The 25,305-nt window shown below is 38.7% G+C and overlaps 1 protein-coding gene across 1 annotated transcript in view; it reads left to right on the forward strand.

The window, feature by feature from the left end:
• Positions 1–15,026: 15,026 nt before the first annotated feature.
• Positions 15,027–25,305, forward strand: part of gdf11 (growth differentiation factor 11) — a gene marked incomplete at both ends in the record, with an annotated part of 137,326 nt that continues 127,047 nt past the window's right edge. Inside the window, one exon of the mRNA XM_081357241.1 lies at positions 15,027–15,435. Coding sequence (XP_081213367.1) covers positions 15,027–15,435 — 409 coding nt within the window. The remainder of the gene's footprint in view (positions 15,436–25,305) is intronic.

The following is a 25,305-nucleotide window of genomic DNA, read 5'->3' on the forward strand; positions in this document are numbered from 1 at the left end:
GTATTTTTAATCAATAAATGCAGCCTTGGTGAGCAGAAGAGACTTCTCCTAAAAACATTAAAAATCTTACTGACCCCAAACTTTTGAACAATAATATATATATATATATATATATATATATATATATATACATACATATATATGTATGTGTGTGCATGTATATATATATATATTTCACAGCTATATTTATTATTATTATTTTGTCAACCTTTCGGGCACTTTTGGGGCCCTTAACATGCTCAAAAACTCTTGAAATTTTGCACACACGTCAGAAGCCGCGGCCATCAGGGCCGGACTGAAGCTGGTACCCAGGCGTGGCACGGGGGCTCGACAGCGCCCCCTGGAATGGTGTCCAAAAACTTGGTCCATAAATCAAACACGCTTGCATGTAATAATATGAAACTCGGTACACATATATATCTCATCGGGCCGAACAACTTTCGTGCTCTAAGTTTTACAAAAGCCCAACAGGAAGTCAACTATTATGGGTTGTTTGAAAAACGCATCCTCTGGAATTTGAAATACTCCTCCTAGAAAATTCATCCAATCGCAACCAAACTCGGTGTGCATGAAGATAAGTCATTGAGGATGCTAAATTGTGGACGGATTTTTTATATCTCAAACGGTTTGGCCGTGGCGAGGAAACGAATTTATGGCGAGAAAAGAGAAACAGGAAGGGTGTTATAACTTCTGCATACATTGACTGATCTTGATAAAACTTCAGCAGTGTGTTCATGGTAAAAGGCTGATCACATGGATGTGACAATTGTGAGTCAAAGTTATAGCGCCACCAACTGGCAGCAGGAAGTGTGTCACTTTCAAAATGCTTTGAAATCACCCTCTTATATTTACCCGATTTACTTCAAACTTTATGTGTATAATGTAGACACACGGCAGATGTAGACCTGTGAAAGGATTATTGATATCCTAGATACTGTTGCCGTGGCAACGCATCAAACTTTAATGTTCTTTTCGGATGCGTTTGAGACTCTTAGCATGCTTGAAATTGGATGAAACTCAACAGACACATAACACTTATTAGCCAGTAAACATGTGCAAAGTTTCAGAAACGGGCGTGGCAGGGGGGCTCAACAGCGCCCCCCTGAACGGGGTCTGAAAACTTGGTCCATATATCAAACACACTTGCATGAATTAATATGAAACTCGGTACACATATAGATCTCATCGGGCCGAACAACTTTCCCTCTGTCAAGTTTCACGCCAGCCCAACAGGAAGTCGGCTATTATGGGTTGTTTGGAAAACGCTTGCTGTGGAATGTGAACTACTCCTCCTAGAGAATTCGTCCCATCCCCACCAAACTCAGTGTGCATGTAGTCAAGACTTTGAGGATACTAAATTGCGGACGGATTTTTGATATCTCGAACGGTTTGGCCGTGGCGAGGAAACGAATTTATGGCGAGAAAAGAGAAACACGAAGTGGAATAACTTCTGCATACATTAACTGATCTTGATGAAACTTCAGCAGTGTGTTCGTGGTAAGGGGCCGATCAGATGGATGTAACTATTGTGAGTCAAAGTTATAGCGCCACCAACTGGCAGCAGGAAGTGTGTCACTTTCAACATGCGTTTGACAAAAGTGGGGGGGTTAGTTTTACCAACAGTTACAAAAAATCAGAATATATATTGGTCTCACCGAGCCGGACAACTTTCTAATTTACAGTTATTAGCTCAGAGCAAAAGGAAGTCAGATATTTTGGTTTGAATGTGGATTTTTTGGATATTTCAGACTCGTGAGTTTTTAGCTACTCTTCCTAACTGGTTTATTTTATTCACACCAAACTTTTTCAAAATGATGAAAATACATTAAAGATGCTAAATTGTGAACGGATATTAAACATCTCAAACGGTTTTGCTATAGTGAGGGACTAAAGTAATGTACAAAAAGGAAACTAAAAGCCTCATCTTCTAAAAATGTAATTAAAAACCATTTATTTCTATATAAAAGTATACAAATATCACAACTAAACCCATTTTATTCTTTTTTTTCAATTTAATAATTATTTATAAGTTTAAAAATAGTAATTGTACTATTTAGTCACATAAAAGTCAAGTCATACATAGGGCTATACTGCCCTCTTGTGTTCAAAATCAGGTAGGCCTATTGTATCTACATAAAAATATACTAGGTTTGTGACGGTGAGAATATTTTACCACCGGTTAATCGACGTGTGACACCGCTGGGGGCTTTTGAATCGCCAACTTAAAAACGAAAGTAAAATATGCTCGTCCGCACTGACATTGATAGTGGTTGAGCGAGCGTTTCAAATGAATTCCTATGGAAGTAGGAATTAACTGAAAAACGTTCACTCTGTTCTGCTCGTTCCTCGCCGTGGATGCGCACCATTATGAATGCCCGTGCAGCCATGAGCATTTTAGTTTCATTTTAAAATTAGCGCCTTTCGGGGGGTGGATTGCTTGAAATTATTTTACAAAAGCACAATGTTGTGTTTTATTGCGACTGTACACAAATATAAGTTAACACTTTGCAGTTTGAATGTCGTACTGTATAATGACGGAGTATGTTTTTATGTGTCCACTGTTCAATCGCGCCCACGCCACACACACACACACACACACACACACACACACACACACACACGGTTTACTATCTTTGTGGGGACTCTCCATAGACTTAATGGTTTTTATACTGTACAAACTGTATATTCTATCTCCTCACACTAACCCTACCCCTAAACCTACCTATCCCAGAAAACTTTCTGCATTTTTACATTTCCAAAAAAACTCATTCTGTATGATTTATAAGCTTGTTTACCCATGGGGACCTCTATTTAGGTCCCCACTGTGACTCGAGTCCCCATGATGAGTCTGTGTGCATTCAGGTTGAAGTCCCCACCGGGATAGAAAAACATGAACACACACACACACACACACACACACACACACACACACACACACACACACACAAACAAACACACACCCATTTCAACATTGCAATCTTGACATCGCAGCCTGTTCATTACAGCCTTGATAAAATATAATAAAAAAATAGTTAACCTAACATATAAAAATTACACTGCTCTAAATAGTCAGTAGTACAATCCGTACATTCTCAGTAAGCACCGCTCCACTGTGATGTTTCAAGCACATTTTTGCGCGTGTGAAGAGGATGATTTTTTCCGTCGATATTGGAACACGAGTAAAGAACAAAGCCTATAATAAAGAATAGTTTAGCATCCAAATACATCGCACATGTTGAAACATTTTGATTCTAATGAGAGGGTTACGTGAGCCCAACACTGCTTACTTTCATTTTTATTTTTACATTAAATTTAAAGGAATTGTTGTGGAATATTTTGAGTGTATCATAAAATCAGAATAAGGTAAGTCAAGTAATATTTTCTGTCTTTTATATATATATATATATATATATATATATATATATATATATATATATATAAATATATATATATATATATATATATATATATATATATATATATATATATATATATATATATATAAATATAGCTGCGAGCAGCGATGAAGGGCCAAAGCTGGCGGTACCGCCACCCCGGGGTTGTGGTGCCACCGGCTTGGGCCCGTAATCGCTGCTCGCAGCTATATTATATATATATATATATATATATATATATATATATATATATATATATATATATATATATATATATTATTTTTTTCTACTTCTCGGGCAATTTTGGGGCCCTTAACATGCTCGAAAACTCTTGAAACTTTGCACACAAGCCAGAACCAGCGGCCATCAGAGCCGGGCTGAAGCTGGTACCCGGGCGTGGCAGGGGGGCTCGACAGCGCCCCCTAGAACGGGGTCCGAAATCTTGGTCCATATATCAAACACGCTTGCATGAATTAATATGAAACTCGGTACACATATAGATCTCATCAGGCCGAACAACTTCCGCACTCTAATGCCTCGTTTCCACTGAGCGGTACGGTACGGTACGGTACGGAACGGTACGCGTTTATTTGCGTTTCCACTATCAAAAGTTGTGAATGGTACCAAAATGCCGAACCGTACCGTACCACTTTTTAGGTACCCTTCCATTGGGGTACCTAGCACAGTGGAACGGTACTAAAAGGTGGAGCTAGACTCACTGCAGGACGTTGATTGGTTGACAGGGAATCGTCACTTGCGCGTGCTACAAGAGGAATGACAACATAAGAAGCGCCATTTTTTAATATACAGTTTAATATAATACTACTGTTACTGTATCACGAAATGTAATTTTAAGAGTTTTTCAGGCGAGAATGTAGTTGTTTAAAGCTCAAATCTGTGGTTTATTTATAAAGATTTTTTTTTTCCCTGGTTGTGAGATCCATGCGTTCAGCGGGCGCTCGGCGCTCATGTTTCCCGGCTGGATGAGCCTTGCCTCGGCGTTCGTCGCAGACTCCGACGGTAGTGGTTAAACATAAGATATAATTCGTTTTGTGTAGACCTAACGGGCGATCTTTGGTCTCGTGAGTATATAATGAGTTCCCTGTCAATCGTTTTGGCTGAGGGCTAAGTTTAGTTTTATATTAATGTTATTTGTGTTTAACTACTTGTAATGTTAGAGCGCTGCATTTGGATATTTGACTGAATTGTTTGCTTTATTTCTTATTGTATAGCTTCTTGTACTTTACTTAAACTTTTATATAGGCTATTATTGATAAAACTGAAATTTTACAAAAAGAAATATGGTTTCTTGTCATTTTTTATTACAAGATTATCACTGATGTTTATTGCAACATTTGTACAAATGCATATATTGCCTGGAATATGTTTATTTTATTTATTTTTTTAAACGAAAAGAGGTAACGTTAGGGTTGTGTTTATATTTCGTTTCGTTATAACGTATAACGTGCAGTGAATAATCAATATGCGTTGCGCATGAACCACATTTGTGTCCCTATAATGTTTAATTTATTTAAATGAAAACGAAAAGAGGCAGAGTGGTGTTTTATAACATATTTCGTTTTATTGTTGCTTAAAATGTACAGACAGAGTAACCGAGATAACCGGTGTATCAGCGACGCTTTTAAGAACGCGCTGTACCATTTGCATGTAGGAGTCGCACATGGCAAGTACAAACTTTGCGTACTTGATATTGAGAAAAGCCTAATGTCGGCGCTTGTCTTCTTGTGACAAACATGTCGAGGAGCAAGAACAAGATCTGCTGCATGTCATCCATTGTAGTTTACTATGTTCTTCTTCGCGCGAAAATGACGTAGATCGAAACACCACGCCTATCAAGTAAGGGTACTGTTGGCAGTGGAAACGCTAGCCAGATCATGGTTAACAGACCCGAACCGTACCGTACTGTCCCGTACCGTACCGTACTGCTCAGTGGAAACGAGGCATAAGTTATTAGCTCCGCCCAACAGGAAGTCGGCTATTATGGGTTGTTTGAAAAACGCATGCTGTGGAATTTGATGTACTCCTCCTAGAGAATTCATCCAATCACCTCCAAACTCGGTCAGCATGAAGTCAAGACATTGAGGATGCTAAATTGCGGATGGATTTTTTATATCTCGAACGGTTTGGCCGTGGCGAGGACACGAATTTATGGCGAGAAAAGAGAAACACGAAGTGGTATAACTTCTGCACACATGAACTGATCTTGATGAAACTTCAGCAGTGTGTTTGTGTTAAGAGGCTGATCAGATGGATGTAACTATTGTGAGTCAAAGTTATAGCGCCACCAACTGGCTGCAGGAAGTGTGTCACTTTCCAAATATTTTTGACAAAAGTGGGGGGTTACTTTTACCCACAGTTACAAAAATCAGTACCTAAATTGTTCTCATCAAGCTGGACAACTTTCTAATTTACAGTCATTAGCTCCGACCAACAGGAAGTCAGATATTTAGGTCTGAATGTGGATTTTTTGGATATTTCAGACTCTGAGTTTTTACCTACTCCTCCTAAGGAACACGAGTAAAGTACAAATCCTATAAATAAAGAATAGTTTAGCATCCAAATACATCGCAAATGTTGAAACATTTTGATTCTAATGAGAGGATTACATGAGCCCAACACTGCTGACCTTCGTTTTTATTTTTACATTAAATTTAAAGGATTTGTTGTGGAATATTTTGAGTGTATCATAAAATCAGAATAAGATAAGTCAAGTAATATTTTCTATTTTATATATACTGTGTATATATATATATATATATATAGCTGCGAGCAGCGATGAAGGGCCAAAGCCGGCGGCACAGCCACCCCGGTGCCTTTAAGTAACTAAAGGCACTGGGGTTGCGGTGCCACTGGCTTGGGCCCGTAATCGCTGCTCGCAGCTATATTTATTATTATTATTTTGTCAACCTTTCGGGCACTTTTGGGGCCCTTAACATGCTCAAAAACTCTTGAAACTTTGCACACATGTCAGAACCCGCGGCCATCAGGGCCGGGCTGAAGCTGGTACCCGGGCGTGGCAGGGGGGCTCGACAGCACCCCCTGGAACGGGATCCGAACACGTGTCCATAAATCAGACACGCTTGCATGTAATAATATGAAACTCGGTACACATATAGATCTCATCGGGCCGAACAACTTTCATGCTCTAAGTTTTACGCCAGCCCAACAGGAAGTCAGCTATTATGGGTTGTTTGGAAACGCATGCTGTGGAATTTGATGTACTCCTCCTAGGGAATTTATCCATTCGCCTCCAAACTCGGTCAGCATGAAGTCAAGACATTGAGGATGCTAAATTGCGGACGGATTTTTGATATCTCGAACGGTTTGGTCATGGCGAGGAAACGAATTTATGGCGAATAAGGGACACAGGAAGTGTATTATAACTTCAGCATACATTAACTGATCTTGATGAAACTTCAGCAGTGTGTTCGTTGTCAGAGGCCGAACACAACGATGTGAAGTTATAGCGCCACCAACTGGCAGCAGGAAGTGTGTCACTTTCAAAATGCTTTTGACAAAAGTGGGGGGGTTAGTTTTAACCACAGTTACAAAAATCAGTACGTATACTGGTCTCATCGAGCCGGACAACTTTCTAATATACAGTCATTAGCTCCGACCAACAGAAAGTCAGATATTTTGGTTTGAATTTGGATTTCTTTGCAAAATCGGCCTCTGAATTTTTACCCACTCCTCTTAAGTGGTTTATTTTATTCCCACCAAACTTTTTCAACATGATGAAAATACACTAAATTGTGAACGGATAATAAATATCTCAAACGGTTTTGCTATGGCGAGGGATTAAAGTATTGTCAAAAAAGAAAACACTAAAAGCCTCATATCTTCTAAAAATGTAATTATACACCATTTATTTCTACATAAAATTATACAAATATCAGAACTAAACCCATTTTATTCTTTTTTTTTTCAATTTAAGAATTGTTTAAAAACAGCCTACAATGACGCTCCTGGACCACTAAGGTGGACATTGCCAGACCGATCGTGCACACCACGACACTCGTGCCCCGGAGGGCGAGGTCGGATGCGGTGCGAAGCTCACCTATGAGTGCACGGTCTGGGCTACCCTTGTGCATGTCCATGAGTGTCCTGGCCTGATTGACCTGTAGCAGCGCCATGGCATGCAAGAGGAGGCGGCTTGCCAACAGGCTTTGTAAGCTCTGTCCATAGGAACGGACGAGAACTCACAGGCCTTAGGGGGGGAGACGAGGATCCCTCATCCAAAAGGCAGCGGCCTTTGCGCTCTACGCAGTAGACCAATCACAACAGACTGAGCTTTCTCGCCCATCAGAGCAGAGTAGCTCCCGGAGGGATTTAGAGAGATTGATTCATCCATCAAATTGTTTGAGAATCATTGAAAAATGTCAAGTCAAGTCAAGTCATCTTCATTTATATAGCGCTTTTAACAATGTAGATTATTCCAAAGCAGCTTTACATTGCTAATAGGAAATTAAAGTAAAGTGTGTTGGCTTTATAGCAGCTCTAGAATAAAGTTATTGTCCAGCTAAAGTTAGTTTGATTGATTCACTTCCGTCGCAACGATCATTAGTTATTAACGCTAACACGACACAGTTTTAACAGAAAACTTTTAAGTTCTTTCTGTGCAAACTTGACAATGACACAAAAACGTGAACCAGTGAGAACGCCGATGGCGTGCACATGCGTATTACGAGTTCAGTCTATAGGTATGTGCGTTTGAATATATGTTCGCAGGCATGTAGTCCTTCCCTACAAATCAACCTTCAACATACTACTTGTCTGGCCTTAAAATTTATAATACAGAATTTTATCGCTTCCATGTAGCCACGTGAACCGGAATTATCCCGACAACGCTTTATCTGTAGATAGGTAAAGGGAGGGGAGGGAGGCCTTCACAGGGAAGAGCCTAGTAGACATTTCAGGACTGCGCTGTCGTCGCGTCCAAGAGCAGGTCCTTCATCAGATCTGGATACAGCCTGGATCCAGCGGGCTGCGGTAAACCTCGGGATAAACAGAGAGACTAATATTAGCATAGACGCCATTCTTCTTATGATGTAACGAGTACATCAGGATTTATGGGGAAGTGCGCCCGGTTCCAGCTGACCTAATCTATGCAGCCTAACATTGAATTATAAAAGTCTATAATGTGTTATGTATAGGGTTGGTTACCGAAACCCGGTTCCAATAGGGAACCGGTTCCAACGTAAACGGTAGTAACAAGACCGAATAAGAACGAAACTTTCGGTGCCTGATTTAGGTGCCTGACGTTTTTTTACCGCCCCCTATAAAACATCTCGCGGCACGAATTATTCAATAATAAAACATCTCCAGTAAACCAGCAGAGCATTCATTTAGTTTGTTTGTTAAATAAGAGACGATCTAGCGCTGAAATGTGTTTTTTAAATCAAGTGATCAAAGTGCTCGTTGCGATCAGTGGCGCGGAGACAGTGTTTTCTCTTGTGGCTCGCGCACACCGCACTGTCTTCACTCGGACGCGCGCTTCAATACGTTGCGGAGATCGATCTATTCATGAGGCGCCGTCTATATGATTATGTGCGCGGAATATTTGTGTGTGCGTGCTCGCGTCTCAGATGAGTATGTGCGCGGAGAGTTTGTGTGTGTGTGTGCTCGCGTCTCAGATGAGTATGTGCGCGGAGAGTTCCGCGCGTCTCGTGTGTGTAGAGTTTGCGTGTGTGTGCGTGAGCGTTGTGCTTTTCATATGTATTAGTTTGAGCATTCAGCAGTATACATGTATGTGTGACTAGTTAGCATATGTGTATGCAAGGGTTTCATATGTGCGTGAATGAAGTTTGATTTAAGTCCTAGACAGCGCCTCATATCTATTCGTTCTGGTGAAATCACAAAATATAATGAACACAAAGTGTCCCTGCTTGATATACAACCACTTATGAGCATAATCGGTAAAAAAAAAAAAAAAAAAAAAAAAAAAAAAACTACGAATGCGGATTAGAACCCAAAACCTCTGAAGCGCTTGACTAAAGTTCAAGTTCAGCTGCCAGTGTTCCTCTTCGGGTAAGTCTAGTATTTTAATGCCAACTGCAAATCTTGCATATCAAGTATGAAGTATATCAATATCAAGTATATTTATATGAGGCTATACTGTGTGTGTTAAATATTTCTGCTCAGTGTCAGATATTTCTCTGTTTTGTAAAAGTCATAATATGAGAAGACAAAATTTTGATCTTAACTCAAGTGTTTTCGGCTACATCAGTAGCCTTTTAAACGGCACAATTTTTGATTTAATCAGAAATCAGAAAATCTTTTTCAGAAAATCACACACACACACACACACACACACACACACACACACACACACACACACACTGGTATTATTTTTTTTGATAAAGTGTATGCGGTTTAGTTTTCTTAAGTACCGTTTCAAGAACCGTTTAAGCACCGGAACCGTTTGAAAAATACCGAGTAGGTACTGGTATCAGATAAAACCCAACCAATACCCAACCCTAGTTATGTGTATGCTAGGTCAAAGAGATGTATTTTTAGTCTAGCTTTAAACTGACAGAGTGTGTCTGCTTCCCAGACAATGTTAGGAAGACTGTTCCAAAGTTTTGGTGCTAAATAGGAAAAGGATCTACTGCCAGCAGTAGATTTTGATATTCTAGGTATTATCAACTGGCCGGAATTGTGAGATCGCAATAGATGTGAAGGACTATAATGCGTTAAGAGCTCGCTCAAGTACTGCAGAGCTAAACCATTTAGTGCTTTGTAAGTATTCAGGAATATTTTAAAATTTATGCAATGTTTAATAGGGAGCCAGTGCAATGTTGACAGAACTGGGCTAATACGGTCATACTTCCTGGTTCTGGTAAGAACTCGAGCTGCTGCGTTTTGGACCAACTGTAATTTGTTTAAGCGTGCAAGGCAACCACCCATAATAGCATTACAATAATCTAGCCTTGATGTCATGAACGCATGGACTAATTGTTCTATATTTGTCAGAGAGAGCATATGACGTAATTAAGATATATTTCTAGATGGAAAAATGCGGTTTTACAGATACTAGATACGTGACTTGAAAAGATTGGTATCAAAGAGCACACCCAGGTTCCTAACCAACGACGAAGACTTGACAGAGCAGCCATCAAGTGTTCGACAGTATTCTAGATTATTACGTGAGGAAGTTTTTTGTCCAATATTTAGAATCTCAGTTTTTTCAGAATTAAGTAGTAGGAAATTACTAGTCATCCAATTTTTTATATCACCTATACATTCCGTTAATTTAGTGAATCGGTAAGTTTCGTCAGGGCGTGAAGAAATATAGAGCTGAGTATCATTGGAATGACAGTGAAAACTAATTCCATGCTTCCTAATGATACCTCCCAAGGGTAGCATGTACAGAGTGAAAAGAAACGGTCCTAGTACTGAGCCTTGTGGTACGCCATACTGAACTTGTGATCGATAAGACATCTCTTCATTTACTGCTACAAGCTGATAACGGTCAGATAAGTATGATTTAAACCATGCTAATGCAATTCCACTAATGCCAACATAATTTTCAAGTGTATTTAAAGGAATGTTGTGGTCAATAGTATCAAATGCAGCACTAAGATCGAGTAACAGTAATAGAGAGATACAACCACGATCAGATGATAAGAGCAAATCATTTGTAACTCTAATGAGAGCAGTCTCAGTGCTATGGTACGGTCTAAATCCTGACTGAAAATCCTCACAGATATCATTTCTTTCTAAAAAGGAACATAGTTGTGAGGATACCGCCTTTTCTATTATCTTTGACAGAAAAGGTAGATTCGAGATCGGCCTGTAATTGACAAATTCTGTACGATCAAGTTGCGTTTTTTTAACAAGCGGTTTAATCATAAAAGTTAATGATGTCAAGTCAAGTCACCTTCATTTATATAGCGCTTTTAACAATATGAATTGTTTCAAAGCAGCTTTACAGTGATAATAGGAAATTACAGTAACAGAGGTTGTTTTGGCTTTTGGCTTTACAGCAGCTCTAGGATAAAGTTATTGCCCAGCTGAAGTTAGTTTTGATTGATTGATTCACTTCCGTTGCGAAGATCATTAGTTATTAACTTAGGGGCCGCTAAAACGACACCGTTCTAACAGAAAACGCTATCCTTCTTATGATGTAACAAGTACATCAGGATTTATGGGAAGTGTTCCTGGTTCCGGCTGACCTAAACTATGCAGCCTAACATTGAATTATAGAAGTCTATAATGTGTTGTGTGTATACTAGGCAAAAGATATGTGTTTTTAGTCTAGATTTGAACTGACAGAGTGTGTCTGCTTCCCAGACAATGTTAGGAAGACTGTTCCAAAGTTTTGGTGCTAAATTGGAAAAGGATCTAACACCAGCAGTCGATTTTGATATTCTAGGTATTATCAACTGGCCGGAATTTTGAGATCACAATAGACATGAAGGAATATAATGCCATGCTTCCATGGTAGATGCAGCCGCATATAGCCGGCTTCCTCCATATAAGACCGCTTCAGCACTGGCTTCATGGCCGAGTCCCGAGGTGGCCATGGCAGAGCGGCACGCTCCGTGTGTTAACAACATCCGGCCTGCCGCCAAACTTTCAGCTTTGTTCAGACCTTTTGCTTTTCCGGGCCAAACGCTCCTAGAACAAGTGTCTGCTAAACACACCAGCTGAGGGGCCACGTTTAATGGGCATGCAGTAACGAGGGTCTGGGCGAACCTCCAACTGCATTGGCATCCTTTGCATCGAGTTGTTAGCAGTTCCCTTGCTTGATGCCGTTGCTCAGCAAACCTGCACTGCTCAGTACAGCGACCGTTGCTCATACGCTTCCCTCGCATGTCACAACTCGCCTGTCACCTCCTCCTATGGAGTCAGAAGCTTCTGAGGTTGCTTCTTCCACTTCAAGTTCCGGCCTGCTCAGTCGTGTCGCCCAAAGAGGCCTCACAACAGGAGAGTGGAGACTTCATCCCCAGGCGGTCCAGCTGCTCCGGGATCACTTCGGGGCTTGCACAGTGACATCTGTTGCCTCTCCGAACTCGTTCCCTTGCCAGTTGTTTACTCCCTGAAACACAGAGACACTGGCATACAGCTGACCCTGGGGCCTACGCAGAGTGTGTCAAAAATCCCTAGTGAGCCTTCTTGCACAACACTGTGCTAAGTCAGCAAGGAGTAGGAGCAGGTCTTCATAGTTGCCCCTTTATGGCCCAACTGGACCTTGTTCCCCCGAACTTGTGCTCCTCTCGACAGCCCTTCCTGACCCATTCCTCTGAGACATCTCAGGGACGGGGAACCGTTGGCACCCGCGCCAGACCCCGGGAATCCCATGTCTCGGTGCGGAGGTTCAGCTATCTCTCTAAAAAAATTAGGCTTGCTTATGACCTGAAGTGGAACCTGGAAGGCTGTTTCCATGCAGAGGTTGGCCCACTGCATAGTGGTTGCCATCATCTTGGTGTGTTTTCCCAAGGTGCACTGTGCCCACCTGGGTAGTGAGCTCCTCTAAAGAGAGACTGTAGTTCCTTCCTGGGCGTTGACACAGAGTGCCTCGCTGACAGATCTTTAAGAGCTGCGGGCTAGGCGATACCAGCACATTCGCTAGGAAAATAGCCTATGTGTCAAGCCCGTTGCTTTCCGTGGGCTCCCTTCACATGAAGCCAGCTTCACCGTTAGCCCGGTTTGTAGTGTCAGCTTGCTGCGCCATTCCCCTCCTATGGACAGGGTTCGGCTAAAGGGGAACTCAACTGGAGCAAAATGGCGCATGTATCCACATGCGCCATTTTGCTCCAGTTGAGTTCCCCTTTAGCCAAACCCTGTTACACCTGTTGAACTTGTGCTAGGCTGGGTCCCTACGGCGATCCCATATATGTATTCTTCTAGAGTACGGCTCCCTCCAGTGAACCCGTGTCTTCTCTTGGCAACCGGTCATCAGCTAGAGCCACCAGTGACATTCCATATGTTGTACTGCCCGCTAATTCGCTCAGTCCATATGTGTTATTCTCCACGTTACCTCCCTACGGGCAGGATGTGGCTTCCGCAGCATATATGTCTTCCAACGAAAGGTAATGCTTTCCCAGTGGTCTTGTGGAATAGCAGTGACTTTCCTGGCCTAAGCCCTGTCCTTTCTCCGCCTCAATATGCAGAGGATCAGGAGGCTTTTGTCTAGGCACTGGAAAGTGGCAGCACTAGTGGCGTTTTAATAGGGATCCCAATCAGTCGTAACGTACGACTACGTCGACTGAAAGGTAACATCTCGGTTACCTATGTAACCCTCGTTCCCTGAAGGAGGGAATGGAGACATAGTCCCATCTCCACTATTGCTGGACCACCGCTGACTCCGGGCTCCGCTCGGCTCCTCAGTGAAAAACAAGTGGTGCGTGCATCCGCTTCCGTGTTTATACCCGCGCTGCAGGGCGGAACGCGAGTTACAATTCACGAACGCCAATAAGCATGATCCCAATCAGGAGCAAGAGCAAGTGTTTTGCAAATCCCGCGTTAAACTCTGAGATTTGAGAAGCAGTCGTTATTAAAATGAAGGGACTATAGCAAAGGTTTGGGATTATACTGCTGTGGTATCTTGATAAAGATGAATTTTAACCACTGATTCTTCACAGCCTCATCCTTTGGAAGTGAAAATAAACCAAATTTACTTTCACAGAAGAGAGCACAGCGTCTTGACAACATGATATCCACATGAACGCGCTACAGCAAGATGTCCTGTCCACATAGGCGAGCATTATGCAAATGTAGTAAGTTGTGATGTGTGAACTTCATGAAAATAGATTTGAATTCCAAACTACTCCAAATAGGGGCGGGCACTTTAAACTGACGAATAATCTGTACAGATTTATTGAAATTTGGGCTTTGAATTGTTTTGTGCACAGTGGATCATGAAAATGAGCTGCTATTAAATTTATGATGAGTTTTTGTGACTATTATAAAAACTTTAAATGAGGATTGTAAAATTGTATTCAATAATTTGCTAAATTTATGATAGTTTTTGTGTGGGTATATATGCGTATGTATGTACATTTGAGAAGATAGACGTGTATGAGATTTTATTTATTTATTTATTATATTACATGTTCTTTTTCTTTTTCTAATTAATTATTATATTTGTAAATATAAAGGTTGTTATATATGGTTAAATATTGGTTGTGGTATGTCTATACAGTGTTATTATAAATAAAGGTGTGTTAAAGGTCTCTCTCTCTCTCTCTCTCTCTCTCTCTCTCTCTCTCTCTCTCTAGATTTAGTGGCAAACCTGTGAGCCTTTTGTTGAAATGTTAGCCAATACAGACGGATTACGCCACTAGGCAGCAGCGATATATAAAGGGGGCTGTTAGCCGCATTTGTACAGTTGAAAAAGACATGCTTAGGTATCAACAGTGAAGCAGGTAGCTGGTTAAAAGATTTGAAAACACAAATAGAAATGCATTAAGGAACGTTTTTTTTATTTTATTATTATTTTATAGCCGTCGCTTTGTCCGTATAAAATGGAATACATCATCTCCTGAAAAGCGTCTTTATTCCTGTTTTAGATAGCTAATTCGTTACTCGAATAAAATTTCTCAAGATAAATACAACAGTGTCTCGCAAAGCCACGAGGAAAACCCTTGGTCCTGACCATTTAACATCATGACAAGGTATAACTTTTTATTGTGCTTAACGGTTCTTATTTCTTTGGGACTGTCCGGGAGCGATGAGCCGGACCTCTTTCTGCCCCCAGTGAGCGAGATGTCCTCGGAAGCTGGAGTATCTCTTTTTGATGTGGAGGATGTGGACTGTTCCGCGTGCGTTTGGAGAGAACAGAGCAAAGTCTTACGGCTGGAAACAATCAAATCACAGATCCTTAGCAAACTGCGCTTAAAACAAGCGCCCAACATCAGCAGAGAGGTGGTTAATCAGCTTCTTCCCAAAGCACCTCCGCTACAACAGCTCCTGGACCATCATGACTTCCAGGGGGACGCATCCTCCCTAGATGATTTCTTGGACACCGATGAGTATCACGCCACCACCGAGTCAGTCATCACCATGGCCTCAGAGCGTGAGTTACAAAACTTAAATTTGTTAAGTTGTTTAAGTTATACTGCTTAAAATAATGACCGTTTAATCGAAAACACGCTCAGTGTTCTTTGCTTCCTTTAAATGTGAATTTATAGACTACGCAACTATTTAAAAGTAGTGTCAAATTGTCTTTTATTTATTTAAATTTAAGCGACAGTTGTGTAAGGGTGGTCATGAAAGACATGGATTCATAAAAAATACAGTGCACAAAAGTAGCCTATGTCTAAATATTTTTTTAAGTATTTTATTATTTATACAAAGATATTTACACATATAGCCTACACATATATAAATGTAATCTATGAGTGACCGCTAATCATTTTGAAAGCTGTCTTCACTTGGTTGCGCCCGTGTCCGTGTAATAATTCAATAATGACAATGTAATTTAAGTCATGACAGGCAGATGCGCTGAATGTAACCACGTTCGAACACATTATAGCCTACTAAATTATGTTAAAAATAAAGAGCAGTAGCCTATTGCAGAGGATTATTAATTAGAGAGTTGCAATATAAATTATGCGCTTTAAAGCAGATGTGTCTGAACAAGCAGGTTCTCCTGCCGTTAGACTGCTAGAAAAAGTGTCTCAAAATACTATTGTTTCCCCTAAATAAGCAGCAGTGCCATACGACAGCACTTGCCTTTTAAATGTGAAGTTTATAGGCATAGCCCGTTTTTTCACATCAGTGGGGACACAAAGCCCGTGGAGGAGTTTTGGGTCGAGGGGAGTGTGTGACCTTTCCGCTGAGAATAGCCGGGGTTCAACAACATTTACACACATAATGTATTCCGCACAAGGCAGATGAAAAGCCAAGCAAATAATCCGTTTTTTTTTTTCTGACCAGACTGAACAAAGATAGGTTTGTGTTCCCCTAACTAACCTCTGCGTTGATTGTCACACAGCCCACGTTCACGCTGGCACAATGAACACGCTTGACATTCAGGGGACGAATCACATAAATGATCATTTAACGGCTGCAGAGCTCATAGATGCCTCTTATAAATAGCGTCTTGTTGTCAGAGATTATTGTTGTAGCTGTGCAGTATGAGAGCAGCATGAAAAACTGACTTTTATACCAGGATGGTTTAACGATTGCATTTGCCCATGTATTTAAAAGCAAGCACTTACTTTTTGAAAATATAACTTACATTTTAAGGTCTTATAAGTTATATTGTAGTTCCAGTCATCTTTCTGTTCTGTTTTAGTTTATGTAGAGGATTCTTGTTCTATTGGATATTGTAGTGTAATCTTTAACAGAAGCCTTGTTGTGTTGGATTAATGTCTACATATCAATACAAGGAAATCTCAATAGGGACTATTAGAGTTTTATTTATTTATTTTAAATTAATTTTAGCCTACCTTTCAACTTCGTTTGATGGCCTACAGGGATTATACATGTCTAATAGTTCAATTTAGAATTAGTTAATCTTATACCTATAAAATACAGAAATATTTGTTTTCACTTTGTTCATACAAATTAAACAATCTTTTGATTTTTGATTTTAACATTTTGATACTTTGTAGTTTTTTACAGTATATCTGTAAATTTTACAGTATATCGTATATATTTATTTTTTTCATTATTTTTCAGCAATCCTTGTTTCTTCTGCTTCCCTCTACCATAATTGTATTCTTGATCATCTCCCAATCACTTTGTTTAAACATATGCACTCAAACCACCAAAAATAAGTGACTAATAAAATAGTACATATCAAATTTACGATATTCAATTGTGAAATAGACACCGTACTCAAAACATTGCTTCTCTAGTAAGTGCAATGAGAAGTGCCAAGTATTAAAATAAGATTTCCCCACTGTTACCAGCTTGTATTTTGGGTGTCAGATATTGTGGTGGATATTGTGTTTAAATGTTGCACTGGTAGGTTTTGCTCTTCCTCTGTTCTGAATTTGACTGTGCACAGGCAAGACTAGAAAATCAACCCTTGGAACTCATTTGTCACCTGTCTATTTAGAACATATCTTCTACCCTTGGCAGTGTGCTTTCATAACAGTCAGTGGTTTTGGGGTTTTTTTTGTCAGTAATTTGTCGGCTTACACCCTCAACCCCCCTCCCACACAATCACCTACCAACCTCCTTTCTACATTGACTTCACTGACTTGTTTAACTAATTACAATGTGCTAAAATACATTTCCAAACGGTGGTCACTATGCTCTGCTAATGGCCTGAAAGTTATAAGAGGATGATTTACCACAGAAATAAAATTTAAATTGCCATAACTTCTCTTTGTGTTCCACAAATATTTTACTCTGTAGTACACTCCCAAAGAAACACATTCATCAAGTCAGAGAGGAAAAGGCCTCCTATTGACAAGAAGGGTCAGAGAGTTCACAGCAATGTGATATATTGGATGAGGAGCCAATTAACCTCTTCAGGTCTTTTTCTTTGACCGCAAAAGAGAACTAGTAGATTAAACACTACTACCCCCACCTAAAATGTCAAAAAGGACGGGTAGGAGATTAAACAACACTACCAAATGCTGCCTCCCCCACCTAAAATGTCTATTTCTCTCTCACACACAAAGTCACATGCAGACTTATATACACACACATCCACAAACACTAACCCACTAACCACTCCCAACTAGAAAAAAACCCAAAAGTCTTTTATTGTGTTGACCCTATAAAAGGGTAATTTCCTGAAGGTGCAGGAACCATAAACATTAGGAGAGAGAATGCTAAAAAGACAAGACGGTTGTCCGACCATCCTCTGATCAATGGGAAGTGTGTGGGAAGGTTTTTTTTTTTTTTTTTTTTTTTTTTTTTTTACTATTAATTAACCATGTGAACACCTGTGTCTAAGACTACTTTCATTCTTTCCTGTTCATCTAAGAGGATGAAAGAGGGATAGAATAAAGGAAGAAAGCAAGCTCGTGTTGAAAACTTTTCATTTCCTATTTTGTAAACATAAAATAAAAAGTGAAGAAGTTAAAGTGCTGTAGAAATAACACTAAATGTAGTCAATTTTTTTGGCGGGGGGGGGGGGGGTCTAATAAACGTTCAATGGAACTGAAGTCTATTATACCCTGGGTACAATTTCACTGCTCTCTCAAGAATGCCTCTCTTTCTTTCATTCATTCTCTTTCCTCTTCCCACGGTTCAATGCTTCTCCTCCCCTACTGGAGCAATTCCAGACCCAGACAAGCAGGTACTGAAGTCATCACATGCAACATATAAAAATGTTTATTTGAACATAATAACTACAGCTCTTTAAGTAAAAAATAATGTACATATATACTGACAACTCAAAAGTTGTGTAGTATTTTGTAGCAAACTTACAATATTTAATGACTATGTTATAAAGCTCTCCATAGTGTCAGAAATGTAATGCATGAGCTTACACTAATGTGAGTATAATCTCAGTATATCAATCTCATGCTGTATCTGTCTTTTCCATTTAAAGACAAGATTTAAAAGTTGCACACAGAACATATTACACCTGAACATATATATAATATATATTTTGATGGTGATGAAATTGAGGCACTATTATAGTTGACATTTGGAGAAATGCTTTTGCTGTATATTTCACTATACATTTCTCGTGCATTGGGATTGTTGAGGAAGAGGGCATTTTGGGTATTGTCTGGTAATTTGCAAGCAGCATCATAGTCCATTAGAGAGTATCCAGAAATTCCAGACTTTCCAGGAATGTGTTTAAATATGCGGTTAAATATGAAACACTAAAAATAAAAATTGTAGTTCTTTCTCTCATTATAGTCGTTAACACTCTTGTTGTCCGATAAAACAAGGCAGACTATTTGACCAATTTTCAAAGATGAATCACAACATTACAAACTTTTATTTCAGGCAAAGCAAAAAAAAAAAAAAAAATTATATATATATATATATATATATATATATATATATATATATTTATGATGTATGCTCATTTTCGGCATACATCATAAAAATTGTCCATTTATTTATACGTAAATTCTATGTTCCTTTTCAAGCAAATGCTCTGTGACCCTGTCGCACCATACATACCATACCTGTCTTTTCCACTGACTCTCAATGGCCAGCAGAGTTAATAATAATTGTATAAATGTAATAATATAATAAAGGTATAAATAATAATATAATAAAGTATAATAATACTACTACTAATAATATATTTAAATTATTTTAAGAATTATTTTTTAATTATTACTACTAATAATATAAAAAATATAATAAGTAATAATATAATAAAGGTATAAATGTATAATTTTGTGAAATTATGATAACTGGCTAGCAATTTTGACAAGCAAATACCAAGAAATAGGTTGCTGCAGTTTGTCTTTCGACTATATCCGCGATGGGACGCTCGAATAGCTTTAGCATAAGCGACTTTTCATTGTATGAAATCGCTGTCAATCAAAATGAGATGCAGCCTTTCGACAGACCAACAATCATCACGCAGAAGCCTGGAGTCCAGGCCAGCCCACTCCTCATTCACCCCCAGAGACGCTGAGCGTCCGTGGACGGAACATAATCGCAGCATTTATCCAATGACCGTCTAGTTTCGAAGCACTGAAAAAAACTGTTCAAAGCAGCCCCATTAAAGTCAATGGACGTTGGGCTTCAACAGGGAAATGCACTGTGATGCTACGTGAATGTATGAGAAGGAAATCAAGTCAGCCGACCTGCTATATGTAACTGATTCTGAACGAACTCATCTTTGAGATGAACGTTTTCTAACGCATTTTTAGTCAATAAAATGTTAACACAATAGTACATATTTGACCATTATTTTTTTGACATTATAGGGGAAGCCGAGCTTCCCTTGCAGTCTTAAAGAAATCCCCACTTTGTTCACCCAGTCAATGATACTGACATGCATAGACATATGCAAATGCATGATCTCTTGAGTTTTCGTGAGTATTTTTACATAAAGTGTGGTTCTACCACACGTACATTTACTTACGTTTTCACACACACGGTAACATACAATATTGACGAATTTGCAGATAAAATCCTCTACATTCAATTCAATTTAATTTCCTACCGTATTGGAGAGAAATGTAGTGGCACGTTGATCTGCCAGTTGTGGGTCTTTCATGCAGAGAACTCTCCTCATGTGTTTGCAATTTGCATAATAATGCATTTAAAATCTAGTGGCCAAACGTATCATTACAAGTTCACAATGCTGTTTCAGATAAAATATAATGTGGATAACATTGAATAAATGTATTTTCGCCAGGTTAGATACTGATAATTAATCACTCAAAGCCCCTAATCTAATGGTGCATTCAAGTCCTCGTGGGAAGTCATGTTTACGATGTCAGGTACGTCAAGTCACTTTCGTCGGAGCAAGATGGCGGTGTACCTTATTTAACTACACAAAAATACAGCACAGTTTTTAAACTCTACTTCTAGAAAACAAAGAACAAAGAATGTGTATCAGGTGTGTTTTGCTTTTTAATGTTTTTAATTAATTTATGAAGCCACTGTAAACTTATTGTTACATATTATATTGTTTTATGACAATGCTATTATATTTTGTGCAGGAATTAGTTTATTTTGTTGTAAATAAAAAAAGCTTGACTATGTCACTGCTAATTACCTAATACTGTGGTATTCCACCATGTTTCTCATTGACACACCCCCAAATCGGAAAAAAATCAGGGCTTAAAGAAAATCCAGAGCTTCCCACTCATATTTACTACTTTGTGGTGGTGTTCATGTGCGTTCACCTCGTAAATATGATATTTTCGACATGACTTAACATATGAACGCACCATAAACCTCTCTTCTTAACGGTTGGACTCGCACATCCGCCATGTTTGTAGTTTTTTAACAGTTCACCACCTTGGAATTATAAGGTTCTATCTGGATTCTGACACTTTTGACATACACTAGCTTCAAAGTTTTGGCATTCTCCTTTGTGGATTGACCGTTTTTAGCTTTATAAAAAAAGTCACAAAATGTACACAACTTAAAAATAAATAAATCACATAATGTAAATAAGTTGTCACAGAATAAAATTATGTGAATAACTCAATTTTGACAAAATGTCAGATAGAACCTTACAATTTCAAGATGACAAGTTTTTATCCGTGCTTGTAGTTCTAATCTAATCCTTGTCCAGCATGCAATGTGTAGTGGGCAGTATTAGCCATTAGAGTGTGCATGGATCTGCACTTTGGATTCTAACCGGAAAAAGTAGAATATCTGGGTATCTTTGGAATACTCATTTCAACATACTATGATTTGGGACACACTAATTCTAATTTCGAATACTATTAAGCAGGGGCGTAGTTTGTGGGGGGGTTGGGGGGGAGATAACCCCCCCAATATTTAAATCTATGCATTACAACCCCCCCAATATTTATACCATGATCACATGAAAAATATGCAGACCCAAATTTCAACCCCCCCCCAATGTTCAAACCAAATCTACACCCTTGCTATTAAGGATGGATAGTATGCGAATTGGGACACAGCACATCATTGACTGTCATCTGCTTCATCACAGATTGAGACAGGCAGTGTTTTGGGTGATGTGCATTTGAATTATAAACTTCACAGAGTGGATGGAGATAAGATTTTCAGCCATTACTTAAATTCTGCTCTGTACTGCATACAAAACTATTTTATTCCACCAGAATGGACTGCGACCGCAACACATTATCGTCAACTACTTTTGGTACCGCTTTTGACATTTTTGCAAAAAATGTATTATTATGATTCCACTTGTCTGTCTGTTAGGCCATTTCTAAATATTTTTATGAAATGGTTATGGGTAGGTAGGAGTGGGATTAGCAGCTCAAAATATCTTTTTAATGCTATATTGTTACTAAAAGTGTCATTTTCCTACGCATTTCTGTCCACTTTATATATCCTTTTTTTATATAAAATGGTTGTGTTTGGTTTTCTGGGGTAGGGTTAGGGGATCTACAATTTATCTATAAAACGGTAAAAGGTAAATTATACAACTATCTTTATGATATAAAAGATTGGTAAATATTTTACCTTTCTTTAAATGTTGTCAATATGCCCACATTGTACATTTCAGCATCTACAAAAATGTATGTTTTGCACCTGAAAATGTTACATATTCATACCTACATATTAACAATGCGACCAGGCTGGCAAATAATAGCGTTATACCAGATGTATAAAGCAAACTCTGGACAAACCAAGGATTTACAGTGAGCTGTGGAAAAACATTTTAAGTGTGAAAAACAAGTTGATAAACATGATAAACAGCCGCCAGAGAAATGTGAATTGCAGCTATTATTTATTTATTTATTTTATTTATTAATAAAAAACACTTTAGGGCTGGGTTAATTCAACAATGCTGAGCATCTCTGTTGAGTAATATCAGGAAAATATGCACCATCACATATGGGATATACAGAGAGAAAACAAGGAGCACAGAGGTCAGAAGATGCCCCCTTTTTCATTGTCAGTCATCTAATTTTCGGTGCCAAAAAGAAAAATAATGTCAGCAAACATGAATATAAATTAATTCATTTCATGAATTATTTATTTGGACAGATTGCCATTTAAAATTAGGCCACAACAATGATCTGTGAGCCAAAGGGGAACCAAAAAAAAAAAGAAGAAGAAAAGGTTATGGCTCAGATGTTATTTTTTTTTTTTAAATGGAAACTGAAATGGGGGCACACATGCATATATCAAGCTTTAGTCTTATCAGCAGTCTTTAGACAGCTTTGGACTCATCAGTTAATATATAATTTTTAAGAGTATTTAGAGTTATGCATAAAACATTTATTAATGTCCTGACCAAAAAAAAAGTAAATGTAAATGTCGAACAAACTACATTATATCTACATTTTTGAGTAAACAAAATTGTCAGGATTTAATAGATTGTATAAGTGTTATTCATACAAAATAAAATGTTTGTGGGGACATTTTAATGTGTTTTTATTTTATTTTTATTTTTTTATTTTTTTAACTCTAAATACATTTGGGTTATTGTAATGGCATCATATTGCTCAGATGGCCCCGTTTAATAAATCAGTCAAATAAATCTGAGTTAGCATGTGAAACTAAAACTACATATAGTTGTTTTATACAAGTGCACAGATGTAAACCGAGTTTTCCTTTTTCTGTTTTTAGGTAATAGACAGGGAAAAGCACTGTACAATATTAAACGGACTACTGTTGTACGTAATGGTAAACCTTTGAAACACACATTATTGCACAACATTTTAATTAGGTTTATAGTTTAGGGAAACTATAGTCAGTTCTCTTATCATTCTTATTGTGACAAATCTACAAGATTTGCATAGAAATTTGGAGCCTATGGATCAGCCATCTGTCAAGATATTTGTTTGTCTGTTTATACTGCTGTTGTGCATATTTAATTTCAGAAATAGTCCTGTATCAAGACACTTTTTTGTGTGTATAGTTTTTAAATATGGTTTTAGTTTCTAGTTTCATGTACAATCAACTGTAAGATTGTGCTCTTAATTACCTTAATCACTGTTTTTTGATCCTGGTTGTTCCAATGTGTCCCTTAATACATGGTGAGTCTGCATGAGCATGCTCATAAGCAATCTCATATCTGCACTTTTGTATATGTAGCCTATTATTTTTGTTTTCTGAATGCAATGGGCACTTTTACACTTTTAGTACACTAGCTAAATACCCTATTATTATGGGGAGCATGTAGGACATGCTTTTGTTGAGCGTGGGGGGCTGCGCTGCTAAAACTATGATAGGAGTCTTGTGCCTGGCTCTGTCCCCCAGGAGTATTCTGAATGAGGGTGTCACTTGCGGTCTGTACCCCCCATTTTCCCAACACACACCATTCCTCTGTCCCGTGTCCTTCCCCCACTTATGCTCTCCGATCTCCTGGGATAAGGGGGCCAAACAAAGAAGGAGTGAGGCGGCATAGGCTGGGATGGCGGGGTGGGGAGCTCTGTGGCCCCTGTCTTATTAGAAGGGTCGTGAATGTGTCAGAATGATTAATTTGCAGAGGTGCACAGGGATACCCTTGAGCCACATTTATCCAGAGTCTGAGCTCTCTAGCACACACATCCCCTGATGTGTTTAGTTGATATTTGGAAAATTAAGAAAAGAAAATATGAATACAATGCATGCAAATAAAATTTTGACTTAGCTATACCACTCAAAATCTATAACAACAGGTAATAACATTACTGAATTTAACAAAATTCTGACATTTAAGTGTGAAATAGTTTTATCCCCTCCCCCATCCATCATTCAGTACCAGATAACTAATTGTCATTATTTATAATGTTTTTGTTTTGTTTGTAAAAGCATCTTCATTTCACCACAGAGCATCAGCCTTTACCATCAAACTATCTGTAATCAACATATATCAAAATACTGCTTATCAACTACAATTGGAGCTTTAATAGATCAGAAGACAATGTAGATATCTTTAATGGAATAACAATCTTCAGGGCTTAAAGGGTTAGTTCACCCAAAAATGAAAACTCTGTCATCATTTACTTCACCTACATTGTCGTTCCAATGCTGTAAGACTTTTGTTTATCTTCGTAACACAAATTAAGATATTTTTAATGACATCTGTGAGTGATTTCTGTCCTTCCATTTAGAACTATGCAACTAGCACTTTGACGCTTCAAACAGTTCATAAAAAGATTGTACAACTAATGCCTATGAATTGAGTGGTTTATTCCAAATTTTCTGAAGAGACACTATTGCTTTATACGCTGAACAGACTTAATTTAGGCTTTTATTCACATAGAAATTTTCATCAACGAACACATCAGTTATGGTAAACAGAAGCTCAAGCATGTTCGCATGGTGTGCTAATGAGGTTCATTCTCATGTGTTATGTAGCACAATTGAGCTTCCACAAGAGGTTTGTTCACGCACGTCAAGCAGG

The sequence above is a fragment of the Scardinius erythrophthalmus genome, assembly GCF_964197995.2.
Source record: "Scardinius erythrophthalmus genome assembly, chromosome: 25".
Classification (NCBI taxonomy): Eukaryota; Metazoa; Chordata; class Actinopteri; order Cypriniformes; family Leuciscidae; genus Scardinius; species Scardinius erythrophthalmus.